We start from the raw sequence: 25,278 nt of genomic DNA, 5'->3' as shown, positions 1-25,278 counted from the left end.
CACTGATTAGCCGTGGACTGCCTAGAGCAAGGTCAGGCCATTGGCTGGTGAGGATAAGATAAGAGTTCAGGAATGACTTGACTCCTAATGGTACAACATGAACAGAAGAGGGGACCTGGGTAACTTCCTAGGAAAGTCAAGACACGGACTTCTAGTGTAAGAGACGACCTTTGCGAGGCTGAAGTCCCACGCATTCCAGTGTTGTACTGGGTTTTTGTTTGGTTGGCTTCGGTTTGTTTGGTTTCTGATGTTGTTGTTTCATTTGAAGATTTTTCTAAAAAATAAAGACTTATTCTATATCCCAGGTTGGCCTGGAACTTGAGGTAATCCTCCTGCTTCAGCCTTCCAAAGGGCTAGGATGACAAGCATGAGCCGCTGCATGTATCTAGCTACCAACATTATGCTTTCAACATTGCTTCTTGCTGTTGTATCCTCAGAAAAAGAGGAATGTGAGCCCATTTGGCATAAATAGAGAGTAACTCTCCTGAGGCCACTGGGTAATGGAGCTAGAGAATAGGAAGCCAGGCTCCCATTCCCACCCAGGGGCTTCTACCAGTCTTGCCTGGGAACCTAGCTCAAGCCTGGATAATATTCCTGATAATCATATAAATGCTTTTTGTAACCAAGGGTCCCTCTTTATGTAAGATGACATACAGTTACTCAGATAAAACAGTTAACAATACACATTTGGTGTCATTTCAAAACTCACAAGCTAAGAACTCATTTTAGAGTCTATTTTGATTATAGATTCTTAAAAAGCTTCAAATCCAGCTTTCTTTAGTACCTAGGAAAAGTTCAAAACCACGGAGCAAATGTATATATGTGTAAATTAATCATAAATGATATACCACCTTTAAAATCCGTTTGGTTTTTTCAGTCAACTAAACCCTAATGATTTGAAGAAGTACATCAAAGGATTGTTTCTCAGTTTCTTCCCTCCCCATCTACAGTGCTGAGGGTAATCCTGTCGTCTCTTAAGCCCCTGTTTGGCCTGTGTTGTCAAATGCTTTGTGAAAAGCTGTTCAGAAGGGCACCGTGTGATGTCAGCTCACATTAATTCTTTCTCCAGGAGAGGCGCTCAGTATTCAAACTGTGTTTGCGCTGGCATAATCTATTTAGTCTTCAGCTTCGTTTCTGACAATTTACAAGCACGCTTCCTTGGGAAGCCTCTTCCCTCGGCAAGCCTTGTGCAAAAGCAGGCCTTAGGAAGGGCAATCACAATGTCCCCAAAGCCGCTTTCCCCGGGAACCGTTAAGAAACTGGGAAATATTTGAGAGAGCTGCCTAAGAATGTGTGTGACCAACTGATAAGCGGTGTGGCTGTTTTCACCACAGACATACTAAGAAAATTGAAAACTATCACTTATCCACCTGAGGAAAACTTTCTCAATAAAGCAAATCCATCCATGCCGATGCATCTTTTCATGTAAGAGATAATTTATTCACTTGTTTTCAGCTATCAGCCGCATACTGCGTTTCTAAAGTCACCAAGTCCTTTAACTCCCTTAGAATCATGATTTCATATTAGCAAACACCTAATTTTCCTCTGATTGGTTTCATGTACATCAGTGTGGTAAATAAAACATGTGCATCTTAAATTCCTCATTTGAATGGACAACCCATATTGCTGATTCATCAAACCACTGCCTTTAGAAAACAACTAAGAAAAAAGTGTTTTACTAAGATGTTGACCTAGATTTTGATGGTTTTTGAAATGAAGTCTTGGCGACCTTCATCCTGGTTGGAGCGGGACTCGAGACCAGTCCTGTCAGCTACGGCCCAGTTGGTGGGCATGGGTCCTGCTCAAGTTTTCACTTTCTACCGTCCTTCTGAAGCCTGGTTCTGGCAGGTTCTGTGAGCACCAGGGGCTCTTGGATGATGGTTGCTGTGTAATTCTTCCCCAGCAGTTCAACCTCCACCTGCTGCCCCACGTCACTGAGCTCTACAGGGACGTAAGCAAAAGCCAGGCTCTTCTGGATGCTGTAACTATAGCTTCCTGAAGTTGTGTTGCCCACCACCTGAAAAAGAAGAACAGCTGTCTCAGCATATTAGCATAGTGGTCAGAGCGTTGTGCTGCTCGTCTCCAGATGTTTTCTGAGCTACAGAGTCAGTTCACAATGGGGAGGGGGCTGTTAGCATCAATTCATTGTACATTATATAACTCATCCTGGAATAGTTACACATGCACAGCATGTCCTTCACTCCATCCTTTCTCCTCCTTCCTGCTGGTCCCTGTCTTCTCAAATTGTCTCCTCTCTACTTTATGTCTTATCTACAGATGTTTTTCTATCTGTATTCCACAGATGAAAGCAAACACGTGCCATTGTCTTTCCGAGTCTGGTTTCTGTCACTTAATGCCCCGATCTCCCATTCCACACAATCTTCTTTGTGGCTAAGTAAAACTTCATTGGATATTTGTACTGTTTTCTTTCCTACCTCTTTTGATGGGCACCTAAGCTGGTCCCATGTTTGTTATTGTGAATACTGCTCATCGTGGGTGTGGTATCTCTGTGGTGTGTTGGCTCAGATTCCTTTGTATATTCTCAGGTGTGGTATGGCTATAATGCTGATTTCGGTTTTTGAGGAACCTCTGCACTGATGTCCATAGTGGCTGGACTACTTAAACTCCCCACCAACAGTGTTTGAGGGTGTCTTTGCCGTTCACATTCTCACCAGCACTATTATTGTCTGAAGAAGGACTGTCTGGGAGAGTGCGTTTTCAACCTTGCCAATTATAAGGTGTGATGTTAATAGTTAGTTTTATCACATGTTCTAGACTCTGAAGAAATAAGTAGGGGTCCTGGTACCCACCTTCAAGAGCTTCCAGCTTAGTTGGGGGAATTAACAGAGCTACAAGAAAATAGAACCAAACGGCCATGGTTTAAAACATGAAAGACTTACTTTGAAAGCGGTGGGATCAGGTGGACAGAAATAGAGGATGAAAGCTTCCAGAAGGAGGGAAGGCTACAACCAGCGCATGATAGACAAATCAATAAAAATGGGTTGGGCAAATTTGGACCTACCTCACTTAGCAATGGGCAAAGAAATGAGCTATCAAAACCAGGGGTGCTTCAGGGAAACTGGGGTGTGACAATACCAATCAAACAATCAAAACCCAGGAGACGAAAATGGGCTTTATGCAACAAAAACCAATGAAATCTGTGCACTGAGTCCCATTAGAGAATCAGAGGGTGAGTGCAAGGCAGATCTATAAGGAAGATGACAGAGAAATGCCAGCAGAACGCAGTGTCAGCACACATGTCCTGTGACTCCCAACTACCTGTAACTCCAGCTCCTGTAACTGGCACCTCTCCAGGTCCTTAGGCAACTGCACACACATGGTGCACATACAGACGTGCAGGCAAACAGGCATGCACATAAAATAAAGACCTTTGTTTATAGAAATCAGAATTCAAAACAAATTGTTAAGTCAAAACACTGCTTGGAAAAAAGAAGACAACAAAAGTAAATGTGATCTGTAAAGGAATGTACACACACACATACATACATACACATACACGCATATACATACATACACACATACATGCATACACATAGACACACACATACATACACACATACATACATACACATAGACACACATACACACATATACATACATACACACATACATACATACACATAGACACACACATACATACACACACATACATACATACACATACACACAAATACATGCATACACACATACATACACATACACACATATACATACATACACACATACATACATACATACACATAGACACACATACATACATTCACACACATACACACATATACATACACATATACATATACATACACACATACATATACATACACACACATACATACATACACATAGACACACACATACATACATACACACATACATACACATTACACACATATACATACATACACACATACATACATACATACACATAGACACACACATACATACACATACATACACACACATACATACATACACATACACATATACATACATACACACATACATACATACACATACACACATACATACATACACATAGACACACATACATACTACATACACATACACACATACATACAAATATACTCATACATACACACATACATACATATATACACACACGTACATACATACACATACACACATATATACACATACACACAAACATACATACATACACACATACATACATACATACACACACACACACACACACACACACACATACACACACATACACACACACACACACACAGGGTCTCATAACATTCTGCTGGTCCTTCTGGCCCCACTGTCCAGCACTGTGAACTGCATGTGGCTGCTGTCAACACTGACAGCATGAGTCCACCTGGTCCCTCAGACAAGAGCTGTCTAGCACACACCACTTCCAGTCTTTCAGATGTTAACACACTCATGAACTTAACATAGACCCTTATCTCTGAGGTCTGGGCTTCTAACTATCTCTTTGAAACCCCAAATGAGCTGCTCTTGTGAGATTCTCTGCCTATGATGAGAACCAGTTATTAAAAGCACAAACAACGGAGTTGAATGTTTTCACCTGTCATGTGGTTGACAGCTAAAATTCAGCACGTGCTTTGAAGTTGCTTCTGCTCCTCTGGGTCGGAGTTCAGTAGCAGAAAATAAGGACTGGGGTCCAGGAGGATGGGCTTTGAAGGCTGTCTTGGTGGCTTTGGTTGCATTTCTGAGTCTGTAAACCAGGGATTTGTGTTGGGAGGTGGGAGAGTTGAGCCGGTTTGCCTCAGTAACTTAAGAGCCAGGAAGAGCTCTGGGTGACTCTGGGAGCAGCTCCGAGTCACTGGTCACAAGCCCTCAGTCACTTCAGAGATTCCTCGGCCCTCCTGCCTCTCCCAACGTCCCCACAGGAAATGCCTTCAGTCATTTCTTCCTTGGTCACCTAAGGAAAACTTGAGTGCTAATTTTTAAATGTGCTTGTTTTGTGCTGGCGTTGACTTTCATTTCTGCTTTAGCCAAGGATAAAATCCACAGAGAGTTGTGGTTTTTCTTCCAGCACAAATTCTGAATAGTTCTATTCCAACTCTTTTGGGTTCCATTAGATCCATCCCTTCTCGACGAGGACACCATTAAGGACACTTGTCCCACCCTCACGTAGTAGACCTTCACTCTGTTTATTGGAACATTGACCTTGGGTTTTTGTTTGTTTGGAGTTTTAACCAATGCGCATCATTCTCCTTTATTTTTAGCCTTTTTGTTCGTCTCTGAAGTTCAGTCCCTAACTGATGACTGCACGGGAAATGACCTTTCCCAAGGTGACACCCTTCGAAGCTGGCGGTCACTTGTGCTTCTGCTGTCCCTGTGTATGGCAACTTTTAAACAGAAGGGGAAGAAAAAGACAGAGATAACGACAATGGCCACCACCTCCTGAGCTCTCTAGACTTTCCCAAGGGCCTCTTCCTGAAAACCTCCTTTGCCCAAAGGGTCTTTCAGAACTAAAGTCCTTCTGTCTTGATTTTTCAACTGAAACCATGTTTGAGGACAGACATCGCCCAGCCCCCACTGGCACTCTGCTTTTCCAAAGGCCTCCTCCTCTCCATTTGAAGTGCATATACCTATGGACTTCCCTCTTTGTCCACCCCGTCTTCCCTCGTGTGGAAACCCCACAAAGACAACGGTTCTCTTCTGTTTAATTTGCTGTTGTGCCTACAATGTTGCTGGAACAGAGTAAACCACAATAATAAAAAATGTGTTGAAGAAGCACATAAGCCTATTCTCTGTCTCCAGCACTGGGACTGTTTGTGGGAATAAAATATCAAATACCAAAAGCACGGGAAATAAGCCAGGTCAGGAAACAAGAAGCAAAAATATATGTCATTTCAGAGCCTAAACAGTACCTGACCCGAGGGGTAGCCTCATGTTTGGATGGATAACTGTGGGTGTTAGTAGAAAGGGTTCAAAATGCTCCCAAGTGCCTCACATGGTGACACATGTCTTTAATCCCAGCACTGGGGAGCAGAGGCAGGTGAGGCCAGCCTGGCCTACATAGCAAATTCCAGAAGAGCCAGGGCTACCTAGAGACTCTCTCTCTCTCTCTCTCTCTCTCTCTCTCTCTCTCTCTCTCTCTCTCTCTCACACACACACACACACACACACACACACACACACACACACACAAAACAAACCAAGCAAACAAAAATAAGCACTCTCAACACAAAGAAATGATGTCTATGATAATGGAGATGTCAATCACCGTGAGTTGATCACCACACATCCTGTCATGCTTGAAAGTGTCACACAGCCCCTCATAAATATGCATAATTAGTGTGTCAATTCAAACATTTACAAAACATTTTTAAAGAGTGATCTCTGGAAATGAGGATTTGTCGTGGAATATTATCCTAACTAGGAATATTATTTTATATTATATTATATGTTATTTTCGCTAGTTACATTGTTTTTGCTGTGGAGTATTAATTTTAACTATGTAAAGTTGTGTTCCTTTTGTTTATGGCTGCATTTGTTTACCAATGGAAGTATGGGTGTTTAGTTATGTAAAGATATATTACATCTGTTTCACCTTGCCTGCCTAAGACACCTGATTGGTTTAATAAAGAGCTGAAGAGCCAATAGCTAGGCAGAGAAAGGGTATGTGGGGTTAGCAGGCAGAGAGAATAAATAGGAGGAGAAATCTAGGCTCAAAAAGAAAGAAGAAGGAGAGACTTAGGGAGATGCCTAGGGCCAGAAGCCTGCCAGATATAGAGTCAACAAGAAAGTAAGAAAAGGTAAAAAGCCCTGAGGTAAAAGGTAGATAAAGAGAAACAGGTTAATTTAAGTTAAAAGAACTAGCCAGAAACATGCCTAAGCTAGATTGAGCATTGAAAACTAATAGTAAGTCTCTGTGTTGTGATTTGGGGGCAGTTGATGGACCAAAAGAAGTAGCCTGGTACAAGGATTTAAAAATGAAGGCTTTTAGCATGGTAGACATGATGACCCCACTGAGCATCAGGAGCAGGCAGGCTTCTGTTAGTAAATTTGAGAGGAAGGGTCCTATAATTGGGTTAGAACTCTATTAACAGCTGGCATTTAGTAAGAAAGATGAAAGATAAATTGAGCAGGGGATGTGGTTCAGTCAGGAGGGCACCTGCCTAGCATACACAGAGTCCTGGGCTCCATCCCAAGGTCAGTATAAAGCTGGGTATAGTGGCATGCTCCTGAAATACCAGCCAGCACTTGGAAAGAAGGAGAATCAGAAGTTCACAGTCATCCTTAGCTACAGAGAGTTCAAGGCCAACCTGCGTAGTATGAGACCCTGTCTCTAAGTTACAAGAAAAGAAAAAATATATAATATAAACTCAGTGTATAAGTTTGTAAAAAAAAAAAAAATGTTAAAGTAGAACTTGGATTTTCAGGTTTGCTAACTTTAGTTTGAGTATGATCGTATTGACTATGACCAGAAGTCTGTCAGTGGTTGTGATTGGCCTGGAGCTGCCTAGAGGCTGTGTGAGCATGGCATCTCCAGCATTCATGGCTAAGTAAAGCAGCATGTTGGCGGGAGGGTAACTGAGGACCACTGCGATGATTAATGTTGATCGACAGCTTGCTTGAATTATGACACACCTATGAGATTAGCAAAGCCTGGCTCTGCCTATGTCTGTGAGAACGTTTCCAGTTACAGCTGCATCCTGGGGACTGTTCTCTCATCAGCAGAGTGGTGCCTTAATGGATCCATAATATGATGTCACTATGGGAGGTGGTCAGAGCTAGGAGGACGAGCCTAACCGGAGGAAGTAGGTCCCTGGCACTGTGTCTGTGAGCCTCTGTCTTGCTTTGGCCATTTCCTGCTGATTTCCTCCTCCATCTTCTGCCCGTCCACCGTGAAGTGAGAAACCTGCCTCGTGCCGCTCCCACCACTATGATGTTCTGATCATGAACATGGGGCCAGGCAACGGAGGACTGGGCTCTCTGAAACCTTGAGCCAAAAGACTTCTTCCCTCCCATCTGTAGGTAGGTTGTTCGTTCTCTTGGGTAGTTTGGTCACAGCCACACAAACTAATTAACACAGACACTTTAGGAAATGCTGAAGGAGTTGATGGGGGTAAAGGGAAAAAGACATAAAACAAAGGAAAGATAAAGTTGGGGGGTTCATGACCAGAAAAAATTTAGAGATAGAGAGAGCCATTGTGCTGGCTAGTCTAACGTCAACTTGACGCACAAACTGGAGCTATCTTAATGGAGGGACTCTCATGCCTCCATAAGATCCATTTTCTCAATTGATGATTGACGGGGGAGGAGAGCCCAGCCCATGGCCGGTGCTTCTGTCCTTGGGCAAGTGGTCCTGGGTTCTCTAAGAAAGCAGGCTGAGTAAGCCATGAGGAGCAAGCCAGTAAGCATGGCCTCCATGGCCTCTGCATCAGCTCCTGCCTCCTGGTTCCTGTCCTGTTTGAGTTCCTGTCCTGACTTCCTTTGATGATGAACAGTGCTGTGGAAGTGTAAGTCAAAACAACAACAACAACAACAACAACAACAACAACAACAACAGCCCTTTCCTCACCTACTTGCTTTTCAGTCATGGTGTTTCCTCACAGCCATAGAAACCCTGACTAAAACAGCCATCACTATCCTGTCCAGGGGTTTCATTCTACAGATGAGGAAACCAAGGTGAGCAATCAGGTCAAAAATCTGGTTAATAGCAGAGCTGGTGCTTGGTAGAAGTCATGTCAACTGTGGGCAAATCAGAAACAGGGGAAGAACAGGGGCTCTGTTACCCAGGCAGGCCCCAGATTCACTGCACAGCTTAGGCTGGCCTTAAGCTGATGGGCCTCCCTGCTTCAGTCTCTGGGAGGCAGGGATTACCAGAATCCTTAGCTACCAACATGTATCAAGGAATGAAGTCTAGAGCTGGAGAGATGGCCCAGTGGCTGACCGAACTTGTTGCTGGATATGATTCTCCGTGTCCATTTGGTGGTTCACAACTATCCATAACTCACTCCATTTCCACAGGATCCAAAAATAGAGAAAGGAAAGAGGAAAGGAAAGTCACAAGGAACAATTCAAACAGAAGGGCCAGCTCAGCCCTAGCTGAGAGGGGAAGTGAAGACCAGCCTGGAGATCCCAGGAAAGCCTGTTAGCTCCACCACATGTGATAACATGATCAGATGCGGAACTGTGGCCTATAATTAGATTGTAGAGTGACTTCAGGGGTACACCAGCAAGGACAGCAAGAGGGCAGACTGGAATAGTCAGCAGTCTTTAGAGGAAGAGGACAAGAATCAAAGTCTCAATGTAGGTGGATGGAACTCAGCTCCATCAACCAACCACTAACTACAGAAACTGAAAGGATTTAACCAATCTCTGAGCCTCATCTTTACAACAGAAATGGTCACACAGATCTACCAGGGATGCTGTAACACTAAGTGAGCAAACGTGAAAAAAGTCTGGTCTGTAGGGGTCACTCGGCCACATCAGTTCTGTCAAAAGGCTTGTGTGTGTGCGTGTATTTGTCAGTGAGGTTCCCTGACTCCAGCCATCTACCACTAAAGGAGGAGAAAATGAAATAAAATGTCCGAGATGCTACAGCAGATGAGAAAATTCACAAGCCCAGGATCTCTGAGCTTTGAGCATTAACAAAGCTGACCCTGTTCCACATAGAACAAACAGCTCTTAGAAGAGCTTGGCAGGGCCAGTGCTGTCTCTCCCCATCATCTCGCTGAGCACCCCACACCAGCCAAAGCACATCCTAATGCTGAGCCCCACTGGACTTTACAAATAGAAACAATGAAGGAAGTGAAGGCCTGCTGATGGGCTATCGCACTAACCCTGGCAATACTGGACTTCAAGAAGGACATGAACAACGCAAAGTTGGAAGACGGCCATCGATTCTTCCTGAAGAATGGAGTGGTGGCTACTTCCCCAGTCACCTTCAACCATCATTGTCCTGATGTGTCCATTTGGATTTGTGCTTGTTATGCTAATTGTATCTTTTAAAGAGATGCCTGAGAAATTAAATCAGAACACCAAATTCTTACAAAATCCATCTTTTGCATTCACAGATATAAATATGATGTTACCCAATATTTTTAAATGCACATAGATTCTTCTGATTGAAAAAAAAAAATGAGCAGCATGTCAGTTTCTTGTCAGGGAATTGCTTTCTGTTTCCTTAAAGTCAGCTCAGAAATTAAAAGTGTGCCATCCTTTCAATAAGTGAATAAATTAGGGGAAAATACACCCTAGTAGTGCACAGAGACGTTCGGTCGTGGGTGATGTGGTGGCCCTGGCACCCACCTTGCCCTTGTACCAAATGCTTTCATTTCCCTCCGGATCCACATCCTCCGTTGCCAAGGTGAGGCAGACGAGTCTCCGCTTCAGCCCCTCAGCTTTGATCCGCTTCAGCGCTTGCTTTCCAATGAAGTCGGCTGGCTGCAGGAACCCAAGGTAATGATGATGAATGGGAGCTCTGACACCGTGACAAGGTTAGCAATGCAAGGATTTAAATTTGTCTTTGCTATTTTCTCACCAATTACACACTAAATAAAAATACAGATTGGATCAAACGTCTAGACAAATACGTCTTAGTGCCCAGATGACAGCACCAGACACCCATTCCTGTGGAATGGGTTAGACTTGATGTAATAACTTGGGCAGATAATTTTACCAGAACCACCTCAGCAGAAAAGCATAAGGTACTGCCCTGTGCTGGTGGGTTACAAAAACGACCCCATATCTCATGGGTCTGGACGGTGGCATCAGCTGTCTGGACAAAGTATGTCTCAATTTCTACCCATTGGAGGCTTTTATAAGAAACAAACATTCTTTGGTATGTGATGCCAGAAAACCCCCAAAATGTAACGTTTCCCTCTCCTTCAGGGTGACACTCCTTGGAATGTATTAACTACCAGGCTATCCTCACTAGTTCATTCAGAAGATATTTGTTTTGCTGGACTCCAAGAGAGGTCTCGTGTAGGCTGTGGGGTTACAAAATGAGTCAGATGTGGACGTCTGTAACCAAGACCTTATTCTTGAACCCGCTCTTTAGCCCTTCTTCCTCCTTCCAAGTAACACGTGACAGCTGACACTCATGCTCCAGCTGGAAGACTTTTCCATTATTAGTCACCCCACAACTGAGCAGGACACACAGGTGAGCAGTCTCTGATCAGTGGGGACGCTGGGTAACAGAGAAAGGAAGATGCCCAGCCAGAGTGCCGGGGGACCTTGGATAAAGTGAGACAAATTCACAGGGGGCTAAGAGCAAGGACAGTGCCCAGGAGAGAGGCGTGCCCTTCAGGTGAGATGATAATAAGCCCACAGAAGCATGTCTTTAGGGGCGGAGAGGGAATTCCACACACAAAGCACACCTTGCTAAAAGACATTAGAGATGCAATAAAAATTCTCAAAATCAGCTGTCACGTACACTCAAAAGTAAACAAACAACTCCACAACCCAAAGAAGCCACCTCCAACTTCTGTTTCTCTAGTGGCCCGAAAGGAAACAACCGTTTGTACCAAAGATGTCCTCCATGGCCAGCATTTAAGATGGAAACATTTAGGACTGTGTGCAGTAAACCCCATGACCTCTGAGGATCAGCAGGAGGTCCTCACACCCTTCCACCCGATGCCCCTCACCATGCCTTCCCTGGTGCTGGACTCCCAGGATGCAGCCACAGCACCGTATAGGTCCGGCCGGGATGGCAACTATAAGCCGCTGACCTGCACAGGATGCTGAAGAAGGCTTCCATTACCCACGGTTTAAATACTATATAAAACTAAAGTCTAATTCTCTCTCCTTTCCCAGTGTGACCCAGATGGTAAAGCCAGCTTTATTACAAACTCAGATCATGAAAACATAAAGAGCAGCACGTGAGATAGTTGCTACATGAGGAGTTGGGAAGGCAAACCACAGGAGGAATTGGACTTATTTGGATTCATAGATAAATTTTAAAAATAAAAATTGAAAAACAAGTTTTATAAGCAAATTAAGTATACAGTGTTGGCTAGAAAAAAGGCTCAGAGGTATGTGCCACCAATCCTGGTGACCTGTGTTTGATTCCCCAGAACCCATAAATATAGCAAAGCCTCTGTGTGTGAGCCCACACACACAATAAAATAAATGTAAAAAAAAAAAAAATACATACTCTACGATCAATGCTTACTGTAGAACCTGGAAAATACAGACGACACAAAGCAACTGGGGTGTCCCCGGGGGTCACCCCTACACACCACCCATTGTGGCGAGCATTTTGTTACATTTATTTAATATCCTCTGTGCAATGGTTAGTCTTATCAACTTGACAGGGCTTAGAATCCCCTAGACAAGTCCCAGAATATACCTGTGCAGGATTAGGTTCCCTGAGGTGGGAGGGCCCACTTCCACTGTGGGTGACACCATTCCATAGGCTCTGGAATGTGTGTGTGTGTGTGTGTGTGTGTGTGTGTGTGTGTGTGTGTGTGTATGTATGTATGTATGTATATATACACACACACACACACACATATGTGTATATATATATATATATATATATATATATATATATATATATATGTTTTTTCTAAACATTTGTTAATGTATTGTGTGTTGGGGAGAGGTGAGTGGGTGGCTGTGTGTGCCACAGTGTACTGTGGAAGTCAGAAAGCAAGTTGAGGGAGTCAGTTTTTTCCTTCTACTTGTGGGTTCTCAGGAATTGAACTCAGGTCCTCAGGATTGGCACCAAGCACCTTTATCCAGCGAGCCATCTTGCCGGCCCTTCCTCTGCTTCCGTACTGTGAACGCAATGTGAGCAACTGCCTTGGGCTCCTACTGCCATGGCAGTCTGTTCCCTCAGTCTGTGACCCTAAATACACCCTTCCTTCCTTAAGACACTTTTGCCAGGAGACTTTATTATATCAGAAGGAAAAGTAACTAATACGCTCTATATAGTTATAGTCTGTACTTTTCAGATAAGAGTACCGTAAACATTTTTATATATTTGCCTCTAACAAGAACAGTGGTTATATAAATGATACAAAAAAAAATTATTTCAAACTTTTTCAAACGTTCATTCTCTTCTGTTACTTTACAGCCCATCTGCTTAGGTTATGAAATTGAAATCACAGGAAACTAATGTTACTACAGCTAAACTACGCATCTCCCAGATACAGAAACGAAACCATACAATGGCAAATACTCAAAATGCTGAGTTATAGACGGTGGTTCACGTCTGTTGTCCTAGCACTTGGGATATAAAGGCAAGAGGATTTTGAGTTCAAGGCCAACCTAAGCTACATAGTGAGACCTTATCTCAAAATGAAATCAACAAATTGTAAGAGCCAAAATTAACCTGTAAGCCCAAGGACAAGGTCACTTCCTAGAGTGTTGGGAGTTGCCGTTCTTGAGAAATAACAAGCCATATGTTTTTACTTCTCTAAACAGGTTTGTTTGAAACGAATACCCTGACAACCAAATCCTCACTACTCACACATCCTGTGATGGTTCAACGTGATGGGACTGAGAGATGCTGAGGATGTTTGTAAAGCACACCTTTGTGAGTCTGCCAGGGCATGCAAAGAGGTTAGATCATGAGAGCTCTGACGTAATGGTTTAATTGAAGGTGAATTCAGAATTTGCCTAGACCTATGGGAGTTGGTGGGCCTGGTTGTAGGCGGTAAGTCACCAGGGGGGCTCATGTCTTGCCTTGGTTCCCTTTCGTAACTCCAGTTCTGCTCTGCTCCCTGGTGGCCATGAGGTGAAGTTCCTCCCCATGGGCTCTCACTAGCTTGATCTTATACGCCAATATATGAACTGAGCCCTCTGAAACCGTGAGCTGAATGAATTCTTCCTCTTTTGGGTGGTTTCTGACAGGCATTTTGTCACAGCAATGAGGACAGTCACAGAACAGAGTCAGTCCCCGCCCCTTCCCAATCTTAAAGTGCAGTCATGACGTTTCATTCCTGTTGTATTTGGCTTACCTCCCAAGACTATAGACTTGACTCTACTACCTACTAATTAATTATAAATGAGAAGAAATGAGTCAGAAGGCAGTGCTGTATTTAGAAGTGGTGCTTTTGGAATGACCCAAGAACAGAAATACATCTGTTTAATGTCATTGATGAATTACCTATATAAACAGCAATTGATGTCTTTGAGAAATGTACAGATTTCTGAGGCATCAAGGCTTCAGCTTACAAATAGTCTGGACTATTTTTTTGTATGTACGACTTTTAAATATCAATAAAAGTTATTAAGGCAGCCACCTGTAACACACACTAAATATAACATCCATACACACACACACACAAAGTAGGCAAGTGAGCCCTGATAATGGCATGCACATTACCCGAATGCTGATGTAAATTAAATAAATTAAACCAATGTATTCTGGGGAGTGATTCTTAGGGAAATGAAGTGTTTGAAGACACAGTCAAATCTGACCCATGCAGTGGGGCAAGATCTAGACATAGAGTTGGGAGAAGGGCCTGTCATAGACCAGGGGAAAAAATAAGGTTGAAGGCGTGGGCCTTTCTTTCCCATTTATATGGGGTAAAACCGCCATCAAAAAAATTTAAGAATGTCATCAATTTAACTTGTTTTTGGCTCATATCCTTTAAACTCAAATATTAAAAGTTCCAAAGACAGAAATGACTAAGTTTCACATCTTGCATCACCGAATCCCCAGGAAGCAGGCATGGGCACCCAATCCTATTCTGTGTTTTTCAGCTGCTGGTTACCAGCTCCTCCAAAGGGCAGAATGAAGATGGGAATTCAGGTGGCAGTTCCTGTCACTGTCCCTCATGCACACTGGAAGGCTTCTTGTTTAAAATGGGCTCAGAGAAATCACTGAAGGCAGCCCGGAGGAGGTCTCCTTGTGAAGTTCGTGGCCATTGCCAGCCTGAGACTGTGTTAACTGCCACATCCTTTGGTCAGCTGTTTGGTGCTCTGTGCATCTGGGTGTGACTCAGAGATGCTGAGAAAGCTGCATCCTGGGCTCACTCATTTGGGGAAAGGGTTGACTTGGTCTGCATCCCATCAAGACAAACCACAGCCTCGCTTGCTTCCTATTCAGAGTTAGACCACAGGAGCCTTTGAGCAGCTTGTGACTTAGGCCAGTCTCACTGTATTACAAGAACTGCAAGGCTGGTGAGGGCTGGAAGGAGACTGAGCAGGAAAGTTCAAGCCCGGGCAGCCCTGTGTGCTTTTTCTGCCACACAGCCAAGCACGTCATCAATAGATCCTTTGTAGCAAAGTGTTCAATAACGAGTTTAGCTGCTGTTGGTGGCTGGGAAATGAAATCTCCCACATACACCAAGTTTTCACTCTCGGCCTGTGGTGGCTATTGTGTTCCCTGAAATATTGTGTTCCCCCGAAATAAACATATCTGGGGTCAGACAACAGACAGCCACTAGAACACAGTCAAAAATGGTGGCTAGAAAATGGGAAGAGTAAGCTATAACAGAAGTTGGGCGGTGGTGTGCACGCCTTTAATCCCAGCACTTGGGAGGCAGAGCCAGGTGGATCTCTGTGAGTTCGAGGCCACTTTAGAAACAGCTAAGCATGGTGACCCACGCCTTTAATCCCAGAAACCCAGCCTTTAATCCCAGGGAGTGGGGGCAGAAAGAGAAAGGTATATAAGGCGTGAGGACCAGGAACTAAGGAGTAAAGCATGTAGTTAGTTAAGCATTTGGTTGGTTAAGCATTCAGGCTTTGGAGAAACACAGTTCAGCTGAGATTCATGTGGAGGAGGACTCAGAAGCTTCCAGCCTGAGGAAACAGGATCACCTGAGGAACTAGCAAGGTGAGATAGCTGTGGCTTGTTCTGTGTCTCTGATCTTCCAGCAATCACCCCAATAACTGGCCTCAGGTTTGATTTTATTAATAAGACTCTTTAAGATTCGTGCTATATCGGCCCTTGGCACAGGTGGCCAAGGAACACTCAGCTAGCATTTTCCTAGCTGAAGTACTAGCCAGAAGAGAATTCCTTCTCAAAAAACAAAAACAGTCTTTAAGGGAGCAAGAAAAGGGACTCTGGCAGGTACAGGGAAGGAGGGGATAAAAGGAAAACCCAAGGAACACATGTAGTGTTACACACCTGGAATCCCAGCACTTGGGAGGTTGAGGATCACGGGTGTAGAGCCAGTCTGGACTAAGTAGTGAAACCCTGTCTAAAATCCCAACAAAACAATCTGTAAACTGAGGAAAACATTAGAAACATGCCTAAGGTAGACCAATAACCAGGGTAATTACCTTTTAAACCAAATCTGAAATTTTTGAAAACTAAAATAGTCCCTATTGGATATATTCTGTGACTTTGATTCCATTCAATTTTAAGGAAAATATTAGGCTTTGAAGCTTATGACTCAAAAGGAAGCTGTGGGCTGGACATGTGACTTTACCAGGTACACTTTTATGCTTAACTTCAGCAGCAGCTAAAGTTTTAATATTCTCACAGTATAATTGATTATTTGCAAATTATGCAAGTTCAATCAACTACACACCAAAAAAAATGGTCAGGGGAAAAAAAATGCTTGCGTTGAACTTCTATGAGCATTTTCTTAGCATTTCCTAAACATGACACTATTGGCCCCATTTGCATAGCATTTGGGTTGTATTATGTGTTGTGTGATTTGAAGTATACAAGAGGATGCGGAGGGCTCAGAACTGGGCTCCTACACTGTCTTCTAGATGTATTTGAGCACATGGAGACTTCTGTATGCTGAAGGGGCTGCGTCTTCACTACCCACCTATCACAGGAACAACTGGAATTTTCATATCTCTAGGGCAGAGAGATAACCGAGTATCCGTTTGGTGTTTTGAGTATATGCAAAACAGACAGCTCTCAAGGAAATTAGCATGAAGAACAGAGCAAAGCTCTGCTACTTACACCTCTTCTCAGGCTCATAGCCTGCTTGGGAGGTTTATGTTTTCGTCATTATCTAAGTCAGAGTGCTTGGAGATGAAATACTTGGACTTAGACGGGCAAGTGGAACAGAAACCACTGAAGTCCGTCGGCAGCCTGGATTTAGCTGCCACTTAGAGTGCAAGGTCAAGCTGAAGAGGCAGCCAGTGCTCTGAGCATGATGAATACTACCCCAGGGCCGGCCCACAGGCGTTCCCGACACCCTTGCTTTTAATTTCCACGAACATCTGAAGAGTCAAATCCATGCTTCCCGAACAGAGCTTCAAACCCACGGCACAGCTGCGTTCCAGATCTTTCCACTCAGTTATTCCACACCCACAAACCCTTCCAGTTTGCCAGCCACATCTGTCCTTCTTCCAATGCTGACAATATCCCTGTCTTTTTCTCCACCCTGCAGCACCTCGGGTGAGCGCCATGCTACCTCCTAATAGTGCTCACATTATTTCCTTCTCCACCCTACAGCCTCTGCTTAACTGAAGCCTCTGCCCTTTCTCCACCGGCCTCCTTTAGTAATTGGGGAAAAGATCTTCCTGTCGCACCAACAACTTTCTTTTAATCAGTTTTCCATCACCAGAATGTCACTTCTTGCTCCAAAGCCTTAAATCACTCCTTAGCCCCCGTTTCTGATGGGCACCGCTGCATTCCTGATAGAATTTCTGGACACTGCTTTCAACAGAATACATGGACTGAAAATTCTTCATGTGCCAGTTCCGAGTTAGGTGTAGAAGATAAAATGGCAAACTGTATTTTGTATTGCTAGCACCTGAATTGAACTGTATCATTCTATTCAAAATAAATAAATAGGATAAGTTTACTTTTTGAACAAGTAAAATAATTTCAAATGCTCAAGACCTACAAGGAGATCATATCTGTGGAATTTATGTTGGATTCCATACTTCACTTTAGAAATGATCTAATAAAACCTGAAAATATCTTTAAAAGATCAATTGTAATCACCAAGTTAATTTTATGCCTAAAGTGAAAGGCTTAAGATTAGAAAATAAATATAATTCAACAGATAACAAATGAAAAAGAAAAATTAGCTGATTAGATGTAGAAAAACCCTTTAGTAAAACTAATATTTACTGCCAACTAAAAGAAAACATTTAGCACTAGGAACAGACAGAATCACCTCAACCTGATACAAAGCAGCTGTGAAAATCTATAGTGAACCTAGTGAACACCGTCCCTGGTGATGGGGTCGGACACTTTCCTCACGAGGTCAGGATCAAGGCAAAGGTACTTGTTGTCACCACTTTTGAGTGGCTTTGGTGAAGGTTAAGCCAGGGGGGCTTCTAAGTGGTGCAGGAAGGCAAGAAAAAGAAATAGAAGACTTTCAAGAAACAACAAAAAGCTGTATTTTTATACAACATGGCTGTCTGTGTAGAAGATCTCATGGAACCTGCAAAAAAGGTCTATTAGAACTACTGAGTAAGACTGAAAGGTACAGAAGCCTACTGTATTTGTGTGTGTGTGTGTGTGTGTACATGTGTATGTGTGTGTGTGTGTGTGTGTGTGTACATGTGTATGTGTGTGTATTCTTGTAGGGAGCACACACGTATGTGTTGAGTGTATGTATACGTATGTGTACAGGTCTGCGGGTGTGTGCATTCTTGTAGAGGGTGCACATGTGTGTGTGTGCACCCACGGAAACTAGAGATTGATGGTGGGTGTCTTCCTCTATTTCCCTCCATCTTATTTTCTAAGACAAGGTTTGGCACAGACCCTGGAGCCCACTGACTGGACTAGAACTTTGGCCAGCAAGCCCCCAAGATCCTCTTGTTTCTGCCTACCCAGAACTGGGATTGCATGTATACACAGCCATGCCTGGCTTTTCAGGAGCCGAGACTTGAAACTCAGGTCCTTATAACATGGGCAGCGAGCACTTTTCTGACTGAGCTATCTCCCAAGCTCCCAGTTGCATTTCTATAGATTAACAATAAGCAATTGAAAATTGAATTTAAAATACCATTTATGATAGTATTACATTATGAAATACTTAGGTATGAAAATGTACAGACATATATTGGAATCTACAAAATATTTTTGAGAAAAATGAATGATGCTCTAGATGAACACAGAAATATACATTGTTTAAGTGTTGAAAGACTTGAATTAACCTGTAGATAAAGTGTATTTCCAATCACAATCCCAAGGGGTTTTACAAATCAATTGACACACTGATTCTATAATTTATGGAAAATTGAAAGCACCTAGACTAGCCAAAATTAATCTTACACAACCTATAGTAATTGAGGCAGTGTGATATTAGTATCAGGAACACTCGTAGTTCAATGGCACATGGCAGAGCCCAGAAATAGGACCTATGAATATACAAGAGCCGAGTCCTCCAGATCTGTGAAGTCAGTGGGTGCAGACAGTGCAACCTTTTCAACAAATGGTGCTGGAGACTGAAGAGCCTCGTGCAAATAAACTTAATCCACATCTCAGAGCTAGAAAAATCAACTAAAAGTGGATCATAACCTAAAAATGAGAAGGTGGTTTCAAACTTTGCTTCAAAATAAACAATTTTTTAAAATGTTAACAATTTCTAGAAGAAAACACAGATGGCTATTGCCAAAAACTTTGGGTTAAGCAACAGTTTCTTAGACATGAACTAAAAACGTCATCCATAAATGATCTGTTGAGGGCCAGTGAGATGGCTCAGTGTGTAAAGGTACTTGCTGCCAAGCCTGAGGACCTGAAATTGATCCCCAGGACCCACATAGTGGAAGAAGAAAATCAACAGGTTGTCCTCTGGCTTCTGAGTCACATGTATGCCCACCCCACAATCAATCAATCAATTAATGTGAACCGTATTAAAGATCAATTGATAAAGGCTTTAAATTTTATAAATTAAAAACTCTGAAAGACACAGTTCAACAAACGAAATATTAAAGATGCAGATTGCAAAAATATTTACAAAGCATGTACCTGATTTACATGTAGAATATAAGGAACTTGAACAACTCAGTAATAAGAAAGTAAACTCCATTGAAAATGGGTAAGAGATCTCACCAGATGCTTACCAAAGAAGAAACAGAAGTAGTACACAGAGAAATAAAAAGAGGTTCAACATCATTAGCCATGAAGAAAACAATTTACCTCCACTCCACACTTCATACAATAGCTCCAGTTAAAGAGACTGACCAGAGCCTTTAACCCCAGCAATCAGGAGGCAGAAGCAAGCAATCTCTATGAGTTTGAGGTCAGCCTGGTCTACAGAGCAAGTTGCAGCACAGTCAAGGCTATAGAGAAACCCTGTCTAAAAAAAAAAAAAAAAAAAAAAAGAGAGAGAGAAAAAAAAAAGAAAATTAAAAGAGAGACCAACCAGGATCATCTGATAAGGCTGTAGAGAGAGTGAAATTCCTACAGGCAGTTTGTAAAAATCTAAAACAAAAATAATGCACTTTGTAAAAATCAGCATCTTAAAACATTAGCATAGGGGCTGGTGAGATGGCTCAGTGGTTAAGAGTACTTGCTGCTCTTCTAGAGGGCATGGGTTCAATTTCCAGCACCCACGTGGCAGCTAAAAAACCAGTTACAGGGGATCTGACACCCTCTTCTGGCCTCCATGGGTACTGCATGCACACGGTGCATATACATAAGTATACACACACACACACACACACACACACACACACACACACAGAGGCAAACATACATATAAAAATAAATCTCAGAGGTTAAGAGCACTGGCTGCTCTTCCAAAGGTCCTGAGTTCAATTCCCAGCAACCACATGGTGGCTCACAACCATCTATCATGAGATCTGGTGCCCTCTTCTGGCCCGCAGGGATACATGCAGGCAGAACATTGTACACATAATTAACAAATAAATCTTTTTAAAAAGGATACTTTAAAAAAAAGTAAAATAGATACAATATATCCTTGCCATTTGACTCAATAATTATCCTCCCAGGTATTTATCTGAGTGAAAATAAAGCATATGTTCATAGAAACAGTTGTACAGAAATGCTGCTAGGCACTGTGACACACACCTGTAACCCTAGCACTTGGGAAGTAAAAGCAGAATGGGAGAGCAGTCAAAGTCATCCCCAGCGAGTGGGTGAAGAGCCACCCTGGGCAATATGAAACGCCATTTCAAAATGAATACATTTTTTTTAAGAGAACGTTTATAACAGCTGTGTTTGTAATAGCCCTAAACTGAAGCAACACAAATGTTCAGCAACAAGTCTGTGTTTCAGCAAATGGCAATCTAGAAGATGGGCCACGGCGCAACATCAAAAGCAGTGAGCTGTTGCTGTGTCAGCAAATGCCAGGGGTGTGCAGCCCGATGCATGCAAAGCCAAAGCATGAAGAAACAGAGAGAGCTTTGCTACCTACAGTAGACAAGAACTGAGTTATTTCCAAAACAATACCCTTATCAAACAAAGGAAGTCCGTGCATACTGATGTAGAGGTTGGCCCATGGCTGGGCATGCTTGGTTGAAGGTCTTAATTTAAGAAAGATAGTAGACACATTTTTTTTGATTTCTTAGCTCAAGGATATGGGTCGTATATTTAAATGTTAAAATGGTGGACAGAGGAGCCTCTGAGCATGCTCAGTTTTCAAGTTCTGGCCGGAAATAAAGGAAAGGATATTTTGAAGTTACGACAACATAGGGGTTTGCCACCAAAGATGCCTGCTGCATCTTGCAGCTAACATGTAACAACATAAATGACTCTTGACTTATGCTGATATGGATCCAAAAGTGTATATGGCATATATGATAGTTATCTTTGTCAACTTGACATAGCCTATCATCACCAGGAGAGAGTCTTGATGGGGGATTGTCTACAATGAGTTGGTCTGTGGGCATTTCTAGGGGCGGGACTTATCTTAATTGACGTGGGAAGACCCAGCCCACTGTGGGTGGCACCATTCCCTGGGCAGGACTTTCTGAACTATGTGGAGAAATCAAACTGAACACATCTAGTCTCCCTCTGCTGTGCACACGACCAGCTCACTCCAGTTCCTGCTGCCGTGACTACCCCACATGATGGACTGTAACCTGGAATTGGGGGCTAAAATAATTTCTTTCTTCCCTAAATCGCTTCTCGTCAGGGTATTTTGTCACAGCAACATAAATGAACTAGAGCCCTGTTTAATTCCATTTATATAGATGCCCCATTTATTCCAAAAGATGCCAAAATAAATTATAGTGACAGAAAACAGATGAATGGGTGCCTGGGATAGGGTGGAGCTGTGGGGAGGGTTGGGAGGTAGGGATTACCAAGGGCTGTGATTATTCCTTTTGCCTCTGGGGTAAGGTATATGCTAGCTTTATTGCAGCTATAATTTCATCTGGGTATGCATATCAAACCTTTCAAACTGTTTACTTCAAATGCCAATGATTCTGTGTTCAATATGCTGTTCAAATAAAATTAATATACATAAAAGAAAAATAGTCTAAAATTACTTAAAATTTATTCAGAGACCAGGGTTTCCACAGATTTAAAAGTTTTAAAGCAGTTAGTAAAGAGCGCACTTGAGCTTTTAGAGTAGAAATATTGTTTCATAGCTGAAATTGGATATATATGAGGATGATAATTCAATAGCCGTTAGTCTAATATATTCTGACAGGTGTTCTGAGGATGGTAAAATATACTTCAACCTGGGCTTAACTCCCCTTTTCCCTTCTTTTTCCCTTATCACTTAGCAATGATGATAGGTAAGAGAGTAAGGATGGCATAATTAAAATGGCACAATTATATGGCTCATAAAGAAACAGAATGGCTCCACCCACTATGTAAAGTGGCATTTTGTAGACTTTGAGACTTGCAGAAGGAGGCTTCGTTTTACAGATTAGGAGTCTCAGGTACAAAATGCAATTAAATTGTTCTCTCAGGCTTCATCGATAGGGTAGTGTGACTTTGAAAAACATCCAGGGGCCCAGCAGTTAGAAGCACTTGCTGCTCTTGCAGAGAACCTCTGGTTCTGTGTCCAGCACCCACATGGCAGCTCAGCTGTCTGTAACTCAGTTCAAGGAGATCTGACACTCTCTCTTCTGACCTCCATAGGTAGTAGGTATGCACATGGTGCACATATATATATATGTGTGTGTGTGTGTGTGTGTGTGTGTGTGTGTGTGTGTGTTACTTGTAATGTAAATACAAATAATAAATATTTCTTAAATCCAGGGTCTGGAGACATGACTCAGTGGGTACAGGGTTTGCCTTGCAATATGAGGACCTGAGTTCGGATGCCCTGTACTTGCATAAAGCCAGACACAGGAATATGCAATGCAAACCTAGCACTCCTATGACAACATGGGAGGTAGAGGCAGGAGAATCCCAGGACACCCCTTGGCCAACTGACCCAGTCTACACAGTAGTGCACAAAAGAGACCCCACTTCAAACAAGGTGAAGATGAGGACCAGCACCCCAAATTGTTCTCTAACCTCCACACCAGTACCACAGCATGGGTGAACCCCGCCCCCTACACACACACACACACACACACACACACACACACACACACACACATTTTAAAAAAAAAAACCATCCGGGATTTGCGCTGTGATTCAGTGACAGAATGCTTGTCTTGCAGATGTGAGATGTGAGACCCTCATCTCAATCCCTACCTTCTCAAGGGAAAATAGCCACTTGCTGTATTTTTACAAGAACGAAGATGTGGGACACAATATTAGTGACACACTGTGACCAGGACAGGCCATACACCTGCTAACATCCTTCTGACACTGCAGGCCCCACAGCACCATGCTCTGCTCAGTCCTACTGTTCTGCTGTCTAGTCTTAAGACTACCCTTGGTATGGGGTTAAAAGAACTAAGACAGTATCATCATCTTCATGCATTAAAAAAGAAAATGAAACAACTCAAAACAGCTCACCAGGGGACGCTGTGAAGCCATCTGGATCCTACTTTTAGAACATTGGGTGTGGCCGGGGCTGATAAGGTGGCTCAGAGGTAAGGACACTTGATGCCAAGACTACTAACCTGAGTTGGATCTCTAGCACCCAAAAGGGGAAAAAACGATTCCTACAAGTTGACCTCTGAGCTCCACACACGATGTGGCAAGGACACATGCCCTCTCCCTCCCCAGAACAAATCCACACAGCAAAAACTTGAAAAGAATAACATGGGCTTGGGACAGGTCGGGTGTTTTCAAATTCACCACATCAGAACAGCTACATTCAAACAAACCATTGAAAGTCAACTGTGGCAGCGCACACTTGTAGGACCAGCATGCAGAAGGAGAGGCAGGATTGCCACAGATTTGAGGCTAGCCTGGGCTACATAGCAAGAGTCTTGTGAACGCAGGGCAAGCATTCTACATTACCCTGCATCTCCAGTTCTCCTCTTAACTCTGTCCTCTCTCTCTCTCTCTCTCTCTCTCTCTCTCTCTCTCTCTCTCTCTCTCTGTGTGTGTGTGTGTGTGTGTGTGTGGTTACTGTATACATGTGTATGAGTTTGTATGTGTTCAGGTCCAGGTGAACATGTGTGCACATAGAGGTCATAGGTTGATGTCGGGCATCTTCCTCCATCAGTCTGTGCTGGCTTAGTTTCATGTCAACTTGATACAAGGTAGAGCGGCGGTTCTCAACCTGTGGGTCACAACAATCGGAAAACACCTGTCTCCAATGGCCATAGGAACTGAGGCACTGCTCAGTCGCAGCATTACAGTTATGAAGTGGCAATGAAAGTACATTTATGGTTGGGGGTTCCTAAGTATGTGTCTTCCAATGGTCATGACCCATAGGTTGAGAACGGCTGAGCTGGAGTTATCTGAAAGGAGAGAACCTCAATTGAGAAAAATGCTTCTGTAAGCCCTGGCTGTATGGGCATTTTCTAAATCAGTGACTGATGGGGGATGGCCCAGCCCATGGTGGGTGGGGCCATCCCAGGGCTGGTGGTCCTGGGTTCTATACGAAAGCAGGCCGTGCGAACCATGAGGAGCAAGCCAGTAAGCAGCACCCCTCCACAGTCTGTGCGTCAGCTCCTGCCTCCAGGTTCCTGTCCTGACTTCCTTCAGTGATGAACAGAGATATGGAAGTGTGAGCCAAATAAATCCTTTCCTCCCCAAGTTGCTTTGGTCATGGTGTTTCATCTCAGCAATAGTGGCCCCCAACTATGACACTCCCATCTTATGTTTTGTGACTCGGCGTCTCAGTGAACCTGGATCCTCCCTTTCTGCCCAGTGCCTGGGTTACAGGTGCACACCACCATGCCTGGCTCTTTACTTGGATGCTGGGGTTCCAAACGCAGATCCCTATGTTTGCACTATGGGTACTTTTGGCCTGGTCTTATGCAGCCCAGAGTGGTCTTCAACTCACAGCAATCCTTCTGCCTCAGCCCTCTTTTCACTTTTTATTTTGATTCTAGGTCTCACTGCATTGCCAAGGTGGCATTGCCGTCATCTGTAGCTCAGGCGGG

The 25,278-nt window shown here is 43.2% G+C and overlaps 1 protein-coding gene across 1 annotated transcript in view; it reads right to left on the bottom strand.

The window, feature by feature from the left end:
• Positions 1 to 1,724: 1,724 nt before the first annotated feature.
• Positions 1,725 to 25,278, bottom strand: part of Dmgdh (dimethylglycine dehydrogenase) — a 74,026-nt gene continuing 50,472 nt past the window's right edge. The window contains exons 15-16 of the mRNA XM_036207389.1: positions 10,282 to 10,416; positions 1,725 to 2,017 (exon numbers count right to left, since the gene is read on the bottom strand). Of these exons, the coding sequence (XP_036063282.1) occupies positions 1,811 to 2,017; positions 10,282 to 10,416 (342 nt within the window). The 3' untranslated portion in view covers positions 1,725 to 1,810. The remainder of the gene's footprint in view (positions 2,018 to 10,281; positions 10,417 to 25,278) is intronic.

This window comes from Onychomys torridus, chromosome 15, assembly GCF_903995425.1.
Source record: "Onychomys torridus chromosome 15, mOncTor1.1, whole genome shotgun sequence".
Classification (NCBI taxonomy): Eukaryota; Metazoa; Chordata; class Mammalia; order Rodentia; family Cricetidae; genus Onychomys; species Onychomys torridus.
Note: the sequence above shows the minus strand (reverse complement) of the source record. Positions and strands in the feature narration are given on the sequence as shown.